This window comes from Crocuta crocuta, unplaced genomic scaffold (assembly GCF_008692635.1).
Source record: "Crocuta crocuta isolate KB4526 unplaced genomic scaffold, BGI_CrCroc_1.0 scaffold221, whole genome shotgun sequence".
Lineage (NCBI taxonomy): Eukaryota > Metazoa > Chordata > Mammalia > Carnivora > Hyaenidae > Crocuta > Crocuta crocuta.
In genome coordinates this window covers 149,911-160,988 of record NW_027528610.1, presented here as the reverse complement: position 1 = coordinate 160,988, position 11,078 = coordinate 149,911, and the positions used below count along the sequence as shown (strand labels likewise).

The 11,078-nt window shown below is 63.3% G+C and overlaps 1 protein-coding gene across 1 annotated transcript in view; it reads left to right on the top strand.

Moving 5' to 3' along the window:
* LOC144223936 (uncharacterized) overlaps nucleotides 1–11,078 on the top strand; it is a 25,419-nt gene that overhangs the window by 6,661 nt on the left and 7,680 nt on the right. Inside the window, exons 2-13 of the mRNA XM_077754726.1 lie at nucleotides 612–797; nucleotides 3,546–3,649; nucleotides 3,734–3,855; nucleotides 3,950–4,101; nucleotides 5,660–5,728; nucleotides 5,982–6,067; nucleotides 7,011–7,110; nucleotides 7,377–7,526; nucleotides 7,813–7,873; nucleotides 8,672–8,822; nucleotides 9,409–9,751; nucleotides 10,461–10,558. Coding sequence (XP_077610852.1) covers nucleotides 612–797; nucleotides 3,546–3,649; nucleotides 3,734–3,855; nucleotides 3,950–4,101; nucleotides 5,660–5,728; nucleotides 5,982–6,067; nucleotides 7,011–7,110; nucleotides 7,377–7,526; nucleotides 7,813–7,873; nucleotides 8,672–8,822; nucleotides 9,409–9,751; nucleotides 10,461–10,558 — 1,622 coding nt within the window. The remainder of the gene's footprint in view (nucleotides 1–611; nucleotides 798–3,545; nucleotides 3,650–3,733; nucleotides 3,856–3,949; nucleotides 4,102–5,659; nucleotides 5,729–5,981; nucleotides 6,068–7,010; nucleotides 7,111–7,376; nucleotides 7,527–7,812; nucleotides 7,874–8,671; nucleotides 8,823–9,408; nucleotides 9,752–10,460; nucleotides 10,559–11,078) is intronic.

Sequence of the window (11,078 nt, the reverse complement as noted above, 5' to 3'; positions counted from 1 at the left end):
GGGGGGGAGAGAGAGAGAGAGTGTGTGTGTGTGTGTGTGTGTGTGTGTGTGTGTGAGAGAGACCTGTGCGTCGGAGCAGAGGGTGGGTCCCTGTGCAGGAAGTGTACATGTGGGAACAACAGTGCACACATAAGCTGCATGTGCGAGTTCACCCTTTCCTAGATGCAATCATCTGATTATCTGTGGCCACCGGGTTCATCCTGACTGCACCCCTGCGGGGACCCTGCGGCCTGTCCTGACCCCCGGACACTGGCAGGGCACAGCGGGGCAGGCGCTGGACCCCCCACGGGACTGTGGACAGGGTTTTCACAGGCGTCGACACGGGTCAGCCCAGACCTCCCCGGTTCCCGTGCTGGGGTCCCCGTGCTGGGGTCCCCGGGGTCACGGCGAGGCAGGACTGAGGTGGCTCCGCAGGTGGGCCTGTGGGGGACCGTGGCGCTCACCTCGGGGTGTGCGAGCACCACAGGGGCTGTGCGCAGGCCTCGCACACATCGGGTCCCATGCGCTCGGGGCACTCGCGTTAGAGCCGCTCGCTCTGCTCATTGCGTCCCTCACAGCGTGAGGGCACCGCGTTCCCGGTTCTCACGGACTCGCTCTGCTCTGCGTTGTAGGTTCAGACGAGGAAGGAAGAGCCCCGGCCGCCGGCCAGCAGCGAAATCATCCCCACGTTCTACTTCCCTCGCGGCCGCCCCCAGGATACGGTGAGCGTGGACGCCGTCATCGCCAAGATCGAGCGCGTTTTCGCCCAGTTCCCGCACGAGAGGGCCACCATGGAGGACATGGGCCGAGTGGCCAAGGTGGGTGCCCCGCGTGCCAGCGGCACGGGTTTCCTTCGGCGCGTCCATAGGCTCGTGGCCCAGATTTTGGCCCACACGCAGGGATGTGGACGAACACGTGTGTGCACAGGTCCCTCCCGGGGTTGACGAGCGCTAATGTGACCTGCTGCCCAGAGGCCCCGCGCAGGCCTTCCTGGCCCCTGCCTGACCCCGCACGTTTCCCTGTCCGGGGCGGCGGGTGACATGGGCACACAGTGCACACAAGCCGCACGTGGCTGGCGGCGGTGCGCTCGGCCGACTCGCTGCCTCCTCATGTGTCCGCGCACGGTGTGTTCCAACAGCGTTGATGTGTGCACACTCGACCTCTCTCACACCTCGGGGCTGCAGGCTCACCGGGAACGCCGCCCATCGCTCGTGCAGCCACAAGCCCTCTTCCCGGCCCTGCACCATGTCGTGCTGCCCAGGGGCGTGAGGCTCCCGTGTGTGCACTCCTGTGCCGACATGAGCCATGTGTGTGTCAGTGCCGTCGTGGGTTTGGTCTGTGCTTTCCCTGAGGACTGACGCGACCACATTTCCGCATGTGTGTCGGCCGTTCGCAAGACTCTGGACACGTGCCCGTCGCAGCCTTGCCGTTCTGAAGTTGTCGTCTGTGCGTGCACGTCCCTGAGCACTTGGCGTACACGTGCGTCCTGGTGTTTGTTGGCGCGTGTCGCCTTCTGGGCCGTGGCCCATGCCACACGAAAGGCCTTTCGTTTTGACCTGTTTCATTTTTTCTGGTTTTCCTTTCTTGCTTGTGCTTTCTGGGTCCGAGAACTTGTTGCCGCGTCTTAGTTACAAAGATCCTTCATATTCATACGAGTTTTATAGCTTCACCTCTTCTGCATCCGTCTAATCTGTGTTGAGTTTTGTACATGGTGACACTGGGGCACAACTTCGTGGCTGTTGTTTTAAAGATTTTTTTAAGTAGCATCTCTCCCCGACGTGGGCCCACACGCACAGCCCAGAGATCACAAGTCGCAAGCTGCCCCGACAGAGCCAGTCGGGCGCCCACAGCATCATCTCGGTGTGTGTCCCGAGTCCGGGCCGCCGGCCCCGTCGCCCGCACTGGACGTCAGAGCATCGTCGGATGCGGGTTAATTAGTGCTCCCCGTCCTGGCCCGTGGCCCCGCATTTCTGTTCTTGTGCCGGAACCACCATCTTGGTTGTTTCCCGCCTTGGTTTTTGACCAGGGCAGCGCAGATTGTCCGAGTCTCTGCTCATTGCGGGCATTCCGGGCTCCTTGAGGCTCCGCGCAAATTTCAGGACCAGCTTCTCGTCTGCAGAGATGCCGGCGGGTGTTCTGAGGACGGCCACCGTGACTCTGTCCAGCAGCTGGGGGAGTGTCGTCACTTCCCATCCACAAACACAAGTTGTCTCTGTTCACTTACATCTTCAGCTTCTTTCAGAAACGTTTCCTGGGGGCACCTGGGGGCTCAGTCGGCTAAGCGTCCGACTTCAGCTCAGGTCATGATCTCACAGTTCGTGGGTTCGAGCCCCGCGTCGGGCTCTGTGCTGACAGCTCAGAGCCTGGAGCTGCTTCCGATTCTGTGTCTCCCTCTGTCTCTGCTCCTCCCCTGCTCATGTTGTCTTTCTCTCTCTGTCAGAAAAAAATAAAACGTTAAAAACAAAGAAAGAAAAGCAACGTTTCCTGGTTTTCAAGCATGCCTTGCACGTCTTAAGAAATTTTTTTCCTCAGTATTTTGTGTTTTGATGCTTTTGTTACTGGGATCGTTTTCTAAACGTTCACGTTGTTCGTTACACGCGTAGAAATGGGATTGATTGGTGTGCACTGACCTTGTGTCCTGCACCCTTGAGACTCACGGATCAGGCCCAGTGCTGCTCTGGCACGTTCACTAGGGCTTCAAACACATGGTCGCATCCTCTGCGGCTACGAGTAGCTTTGCTGCTTCCTTCCCGGTGCGCGTGGGGCCCGTTTCTTCATGGCGTCCGAGTGCTGCGCGACCTCCCACGTGGCGCCAGCGACCAGCGGAAGGAACGCCAGCGCTCCTGCTCCGGGGGGATGTGTGTGCTCTTCTGCACCAAGCCCGACTCGGGTCGCGCGGCTCTGACACGTACGGTCAGCAGGCCGATGACGTGTGGCCGCTGCGGGTGTGCGGCGTGTACTTGGAAAGGACGTTGGATTTCTCAGGCGCATTTTCTGCACCCGCTAAGACGGCTTAGGTGTTTTCTTGCATTGACACCGTGTGTTCCAGGAGCCGACCTTCCCGCGGTGAAGCCAGCCTCGCGTTCCGGAGCGCTGCCCCCGTTCCAGGGGTGCACAGTCCGCTTTGCACGTTGCTGGATTCCATTTGCTTGTATTTCGTTGTTGGTTTTTGCTTTATTTGTACCCATAAAGGTTCCGATTTTACTTCTTTGTGGTCTCTTTGGTTTTAATGTTAGAGGAGTTCTGTCTCTGAGAACAAGTTTGGGATTGCGTTTTATGTTTTGTAAGTTAAAGAAATTTTTTTAAGTTTACGTATTTTGAGAGACACAGAACGTGAGTCGGGGAGGAGAAAGGAGGGGAGAGAATTAGCCGTCAGCCAACAAGGGCTTGAACTCGAAACCCCAAGGTCATGACTGGAACTGATCAAGCAATCAGCGTTTTACCTGTTGTTTCAATTTTGTTTCACGTGTGAGAACACGTGCTTCTGAGCTGAACAGCAGGGAACCCGCATATTCAGACGAGTGCAGCCTCCGTCCCTGTGTGTCCGGCTCCGTGTCCTGCGCCAGCGCCAGCAGTGGCTACAGCGCTGGTTTCCCATCTGTGTCGTTTTGCGTTCTGGTACCAGCGCGTTTGTGCGCCTGGACATACGCGTCACGGAAGACGTGCACTCGTGAGGGAGTTCACGCACGTGTGACGTCACCGCTTTCGGGGTGGACGGACCACGTGGTGTCGTGCACCCACTGTCTCCTCACAGAAAGTTCTGTCCTGCATTCACGGCACGTCTGCCCGGCGGTTCTCTTTGCCCGGAGCATGGAGCCACAGAGCCCCCGGTCTCTGACCATGCGAGCTGCAGCCCGGTGGCGGAGGTGCCACGCGGTCCGGGACCGTCAGGAGGCGCGTGCGCAGGCACAGAGACCTCGCCACCCGCTGTGACTAACCGCGTTAGCAGGTGTTCTGTTTCTGCGCGCAGCGCTAACGGGCGGCCCTCGGGCGCGGCGTGGCCCCGTGGCGCAGGGCGTGGCGCAAGGCGAGTGCCCCACCCGAGTCCCCTCGCCTCCAGCCTTGTACACTCGGCGCCTCTCGTGTCGCGACAGCTGGGGACTCGCGCAGCTGGTCCCGGGCGTCAGGTCCAGGACGCGTGCAACCATTTGGCCACAGGCTCCCGTGCGCTCGCCGGGCCGGGCACAGGCAGGGCTCTGGGCCCGTGGCAGTGGGCGGTGCGGTGTCGCCTCCCTGCTGTGGTCCCTCCCACCTGCACACCCCATGCTTTTTCCACGGGAACTCTGCGCACACAGAGCTGAGGCTGGGCAGGCGCTGGTGTGGACGTGTGTCACAGTCACTGGCTGCACATGAGCCGAGCTCTCTCAGCCCCACTGGCCGGTGAACAGGTTGGGTTTGGTGGTAAAAAGGTTTTTACGGTCAGTCAAGCGCCCAGGAGAAGTGCGCTGCCTGGCGCTTGTCCGGCTTCGAGGTGCTCACGAAGGTGACCCTCCTCAGGGCACGTGCGGTGCAGGGACGGGGACCCATCTCCTCAGGGCGTCTGCAGGGACGGGGACTGACTCCTCAGGGCGCGTGCGGTGCAGGGACGGGCTACAGACATAGGCTGGGCCATCTGCGCCTCACCAGAGTCACTGGCTCAGCACCAGGTCTCCGACGGACGTGGACAGAAGTGCCACGCTTGTTTTACGCCTTGTGTCTATGGCACCTGCTCTTGACTCATACGTCTGTGCCGCCAGAACGGAAACGTGGACCATGTCCACGAGGGGAGTGGCGTGAGGACTCTGTCCCCTCTTCCCGCACTCGCACAGTGCTCAGCCACGGCCGTGAGCCTCAGTCTGCGTCCTCTGTCCCCCTCATCACAGGGACGCGGGCTGCCAGCCGTCACAGTGACGTTGCACTTAACACCACGTGTGTGCATCGTTCTTGTCCGTGTGTATGGGAGTGTTCTGTCAGCTGGCTCTGCAGACGCCCGCGGGACTTCCTCACGTCCCCAGCCTCCCGTGTGTAAGGGCTGCGCCATCCGAGTGCACGTGCCGAGTTACTGTTCCTGTGTGTGTGTGCGCGCGCGCGTGCGTGGGAGTGTACGTGCTGCGTTACAGTCTGTGTGTAATCTACGTGGTATCCACATGACTCGGTCTCGCCAAGGCTGCACCACTTTGCTTTCCTGCCGCCGTGGGTGTGTCCTTGGGGGCCCCGTAGCCTCGGCACACGTCAGGTGGCTGCTGCTCGCCGACCACCACGCGTGTCTCCTTGGGCCTCCGGGAGGAACGGGCAGAGACTCCGAGCACACGCCACGGACGTTTCCTCGTGACGCATGTGCAGGCCGTCCGACCGCAGGCAGGGTGCCGCGTGGGGGTGCGGGGGGGGCCTCTGCCTGGTTCACGGTTGGTGTCCGTGCAGGGTCCTCACGTGCAGCAGGGGGCTGGGTGCTCCCCAAGTCCCTCGTTTCAGGGCCCCCGTCCCATTCGTGCAGCCCCACCCGTCACCTAGTCACGCCCCGAGGGCCCACCCACTCACAGCCATGCCCTGGGGCTCAGGCCTCCACGTGGGAGTGTGGGGGACATGCGCGTTTCCAGCTCGGCACTGTTGTGAAGGGTGTGCGGGCAGAGCTCGCTGTGTCCCCTCAACGTTCTCCTCTTCCCTGAGGGCCCGGAGCGCTCCACCTTGCGTTCCTCTGCAGCTGCGCGTCTGCGGGGACGTGCCGCCTCCTATTGTCCGTGCATCTAAAAACTGGGTCCTTCTCTTCCTGGTGAGTCTCCCGGTGCCGTGGGCGGCGTGGACGTGGGTTCCTGGGGCTGAGTCGCTCTCTCCCTGTTGAGTCACGTGGTGCCGTGGGATCTGGGGAGACCTGGCCTGTGGGTCGGGTGGGGGTGTGTGGAGGTGGGGAGCTCCGCGTCCGCCGTCCACTGGGCCGTGGTCTCTGAAGCAGGGAGCTGGGGGCAGGTCTCCCGCAGCCCCGCCCCCGTGTCACTCGGGGGTCCCGTCCCTCCCCGTGTTCACAGCTCTTTCCCGTGAACGGTCCTGACGCGGTGGTGACGTTTGTGCCACGCTGTCCTGCCCCTGCTGACGTGCTGCTGGGCCGTTTCCCGTGTGTCTTCACTGGACTGAGACCAACGTCCGTCCAGCGGTGGACGCGGCCTCGTGGCCACGATAAGTCCCGTTTCATCACGAACCCCGTTCTCTCCGCTCCACGTGCTCTTGGGTTCCGCTTCTCGTGGCTGCTGGGGGGCTTACGTGTCGTCCAGGCCGGGCTCCCCCGTCGTCTGTCCGTGCAGTTCCTGGTCGGCTTTGCCGTCAGGCTGGCCTCGTGCCGTCACGCGGGAAGCGTTCCTCACCAGCGTGTGTTCTGGAACTGTCCATGCACTTGGGTCTGTTCTCTGAACACTCAGCAAGAAACCCACCTGGGGTCACACTCGGTTCTTTCTGAGAAGATTACAGGAAGTCATGAGCGACAGTTTCTCTTCTCCGTGGCGTAGCCCAGGCCGGCGGCTCCTCCGTGGCGTAGCCCAGGCTGGTGGCATTTCCTCGCGTGAGGCTTACAGGCGTGTGTCTGTGTGCACGTCCTGGCGCCCCAGGCGCTCCGCTGTTCGGGACCACGTCGGGGACAGACAACGCTGCGTGTCCCCTCTCTGCCTTCCAAACCACGTTGGCTGCACAGGTCCGTTTTCTGATCTTTTCCAAGGGCTGAGCTTTCATTTCCGGGGTTGATTGTCCAATGACGTCCGGCTTTGGGTGTCTCCCTGTGACTCCCTGCCCTCGGCCTCTGGGTCCCTGTGCACGGGCTGGATCCTGAGCGGGGCTGCCCTGGCGGCGGCTTTACCTGCATCGGGTGCGCTGTGTAGACGCTGCGCGATGGGTGTCTCCTGCGCCGGCAAGCCATCCGTGTGTCTTTCTCTTCCATTTGGCGCTCACCAGGGAGCACTGTCTTCTGGTCGGTTCTGGCACTGCCCCGCAGGGGTAACATGGATCCCGGGGGCGAGGGGCTGTGTCCCCCAGGGTCGCCCACTCCTCACGCCCGTCCCCGGCTGCAGTTGTTACCTGTGCACCGAGCAAGCAACCGTAGACCTGGGGGTGCCCACGGCCCCTCCCTGGGGGACGGTGGGAGTGCAGACCGAGGAAGAGGCAGGCAGGGTGTGGGCTGGGAGGGTCCCATGGGTGGACGCGCCACCCTCCCCCTGCTCAGGTGCTCTGCACCTCACCTCTGCTTCCGTGGAGGTTCCACCTCACCTCTCCTTCCACGGAGGCTTCTCCACCTCACCTCTGCTTCCATGGAAGCATCACCATGTAGGTGTGATGCATCACTACCCCATCCCCAGGCCTTTCCCCCAGGGACGGTGTGGACTGAGCTCCCTGAGTGGGACCCGTGGGCTTAGCCGTCTGCTGTCTTGCCCACCCAGGGCCCCTCCTTACAAGAGACGCGTATCTGTCAGCCTGGACGCCGCAGGGATGGGGAGTCTGCGCCGGGTCGGGAGCGAAGCACGCAGTGTCGGAGCAGGCTGTGTGCCAGCACCATGTCCCCCGGGATCCACCGAGGTTTTGACTGCGCGGTGCTGGGGCGGGGCAGTGGCCAGGACGTGTCCCCGTTACTTCAAACATGTCACAGCAGAGCTGTGTCCCTCAGAGGCACGATGCTGAGTGAGAGCCCGGAAGGCCGGAAGGCGTGCTCCCCCTTCTAGAACATTCCAGCAGAGGGAAGCAGGGGCTGCCGCGTGTGGCTGGGGTTCGCCGACGTGGGGGGTGAGCCGGCTCTTCTGACTGTGGGCAGACACGCGCCCTGTGCATCTGCGGGCGCCTGTGGAGGCGTGTCTTCCCGCATGTCCCNCCCCCTTCTAGAACATTCCAGCAGAGGGAAGCAGGGGCTGCCGCGTGTGGCTGGGGTTCGCCGACGTGGGGGGTGAGCCGGCTCTTCTGACTGTGGGCAGACGCGCCCTGTGCATCTGCGGGCGCCTGTGGAGGCATGTCTTCCCGCATGTCCATTCTGTGTCGCGATGGGAAGTGACATGTCATCGCATGACGCGCCTTTCTCTGCGGTGACAGTTTTACGCTATTCACACGCTCCTGTTGTGCCTGTTGCGCCTAAGAGGTGATGTTTCCCATCATTTCAGAAAATGAACAGAGTGTCCTGAGAGGCGGCGGAGGCCACGGGGTGCGGCCAGCCATGGGGGGGGGGGGACCTGGGCACGGCCCCTCACAGGACAGGGCACACAGCTGCACTGCACTTGTCGCTTCCGGGACAGCCTCACGGAGCCAGGAGAGGCCACAGGGCCCCCATCCCCGGTCCTGGGTGCTGTGAATGCCCCGCGTGCGCGTGACCACCTCCCAGACCAGGCCCCCAGACGCTCCTGGCACCACATGGGGTCCCTGCAGCCTGCTTCCAGTGCGCCACCCAGGCCACCAGCCATGTGCTGCAGGTCTGCGCAATCAGAGGTCACGCTCGGGCAGGGATGTCCCTTCCCTCCGGCTTCTCCAGCCCCGGGTCACCTCGGGACACCCACACGCAGCTGCTCCAGGACCCTGCTTGAGGCCAGCACCCCAGGGCTTGGACATACAGCCGTGGTGTAAGGCCCTGCCGCGGGGCTGGTCGCTCGTCCTGGCCTGCTGACTTCTCCTGCGCCTTCTGGCGTCCGCATCACGGGCACTGATGCCGAGGAGGGTCCACAGGCGTGTGGGCGTCCGCACATCCCTCTCCCAGAGCGCCTGGCGGGCCTGCTGCTTGGCCGTATCGCGTCCCCTGGGACCTCTGTCCCGCCGCCTTCCCGTGGTCCCGGCTCCCGCCCGGGGTCTGCAGGCGTCACCCAGCGTGGGACGTGGCTGGGGCTTTCCTGCAGTTTGCTGTGGTTCGGGTAAGTGTTCCCGGGACGCCTCGTGGCTCAGCCTGCCGTGTGACCCTCATGCGAGTTCAAGCCCCGCGCTGTGTGTAGATTTTACTAAAAAAAGTTTTAAATAAAGGAAGCAGAAAACAGATCTTGTCTGTCCTTAGTTTCCCTGTCGTTTTTTACCTACTGTTTATTTAACGGCGGGATCCCTCTGCTGACGCACGTTTTCTGTAGGATTTCGGGATCTCCGTTCCCGATTGATGACCGGCCCCTAATCCTCCTTGCGTCTGACAGATTTCGGTGTACGTGCGGCGCTCGTGACGGGAGTGAGGAAATGCCCCGTACGCGTGGCCGCTGCGCGAGCCCGTGTGCGGTCGGTACGATTTGTCCCCCGAACGTTTGAGCGGGCTCGTAGGCGGGCCCTCGGGGTCTGGACTCTGCTGTGGGGCAGGGTTCCGACTTTCAGACGCACGGAACCCGCTGTGTGTGTCCGCTCAGACCCCCGATCAGCGGCCACGTGAAGCCATCCTGTGTCGGCTGCAGTGGCAGCGCACTCGCGGCCGTGTTTCCTCCACTTGTTGGCAGGTCTCCCTGACGGGTGGCTTTTGCTCAGAGCTTCAGAGAACTGGCTTTCGGCTCCGTGTTTCCGTATTGAATGTGTGCGTTCGCTTGTCTCGGTGTCCGCTTGGACGCCGCCCCCGCGTTCCGTGCGCTGCGCGGGGAAGGCCCGGCGCTGCTGCTTCACGATTTCCGATCCGACTCGGATCGCCGGNCCCGCCCACCACCCGCCCGCCGGCCCCGGTCCCGCCCAGCACCTGCCGCGGGCCCGGCTGGACGCTCTCCGTCGCCACAGGACCCTCCAGAACTGTCACGACGACGCGGCCAAGTTCGTCCACCTGCTCATGAGTCCCGGCTGCAACTACCTGGTGCAGGAGGACTTCGTCCCCTTCTTGCAGGTACGCCCCAGCGTCTGCACCGCACACCTTCTCCCTCCTCAGGGTGAGCCTCAGCATCTACGCAGGATGCCGGCTTGTTCTCAGGAGAGCTTCCCACAGGTGTGGCCTGGGGATCAGCCCCTTCAGGCGCGTGTAACTGGGGGGGGACCGTGTGTCCCCACGCGGTACTGGCGTGTGTGTGGTGGGGCCACGGCGCTGGGGACTCCAGCCCCCGCCTGGGTCGTCTGCCGTGTAAGAACAGGCTGTGGTGTTCTAGAACGTTCTGTGCAGATACCCACCACCGCAGTTGAATGTTATGTGGCCACGTGTCAGTAGCTTCTCCCAGGAGCTCCCTGTCCCAGCGGACGGGACCTAACGGCCCACACGAGCGCAGCTCAGACCTGAGGGTGTTTCACACTCGCACGCACCTGCGCGGGGCTGTCCTAGCCTGTCAGGTCACGGCCGATGGGGAGGTCGTGGCGGGAACCTGCCTTGCAGTCCCTCCCCCACAGGCTAAGGGGGCGGCACGCTCACACGTATACTCAAATGGCACGCTTACACACGGCACGCTCACACACATAGCATGCTCACGTGGCGCTCACACACACAGCACGCTCACACACACAGGTTCACAGTGGTGTCATGGGTACCAGCAGCTGGGTGGTCAGCGTGCCGTGTGCAAAGCCCCCCCCCCGGGCACATCCCCCAGTCCATCTCGTCTTCCGCACAGGACGTGGTGAACACGCACCCCGGCCTGGCCTTCCTGAAGGAGGCGTCCGAGTTCCACTCCCGCTACATCACCACGGTGAGTACCTGGCCCGGCCGGCTGCCCCTGGACCCTGCGCTCCCTTCCCTGTGCAGGACAGGGCTGGCCTGTGGCCGCGGAGCCTGGGGTGGGGGGTGCTGCAGCCTCGCCCGCTCCCTGAAGCCCCGTGAAGCCCTGTGTCCAGGCGCCGGCTGCCCGGGATGCAGGGGACTGGCCACCCGGCCCCCACACACGTCAGAGGACGCCTGGGATGAGGGCCTGGCCCCGCCCCCACCCCCGGAGCCCCCTCTGCACTGGGCACTCCCGCTGGCTGCACACGCGGGTGCTGTGACCGGGGACGTGCACGCGTGTGCTGTGTGTCTGCCCGGGGAGTCCGCACGCCGTCCTGTCCTGGGTCGCCTCGCCGGCGTCTGGGGTCACGGGGAAGGGAAGGGGCCCGGAGGTGTGAGCGTGAACCAGGAGCGCCGGGGCCGAGCGCGTGTGAGGCTTCGCGTCCCCCTTCAGGCGTCCTGTCCTCACTGGCGGGGACAGGCGGAGACAGGCCGTCCCCGTCTGGGGTTCAGAGCTGAGCCCTGTGGGCAG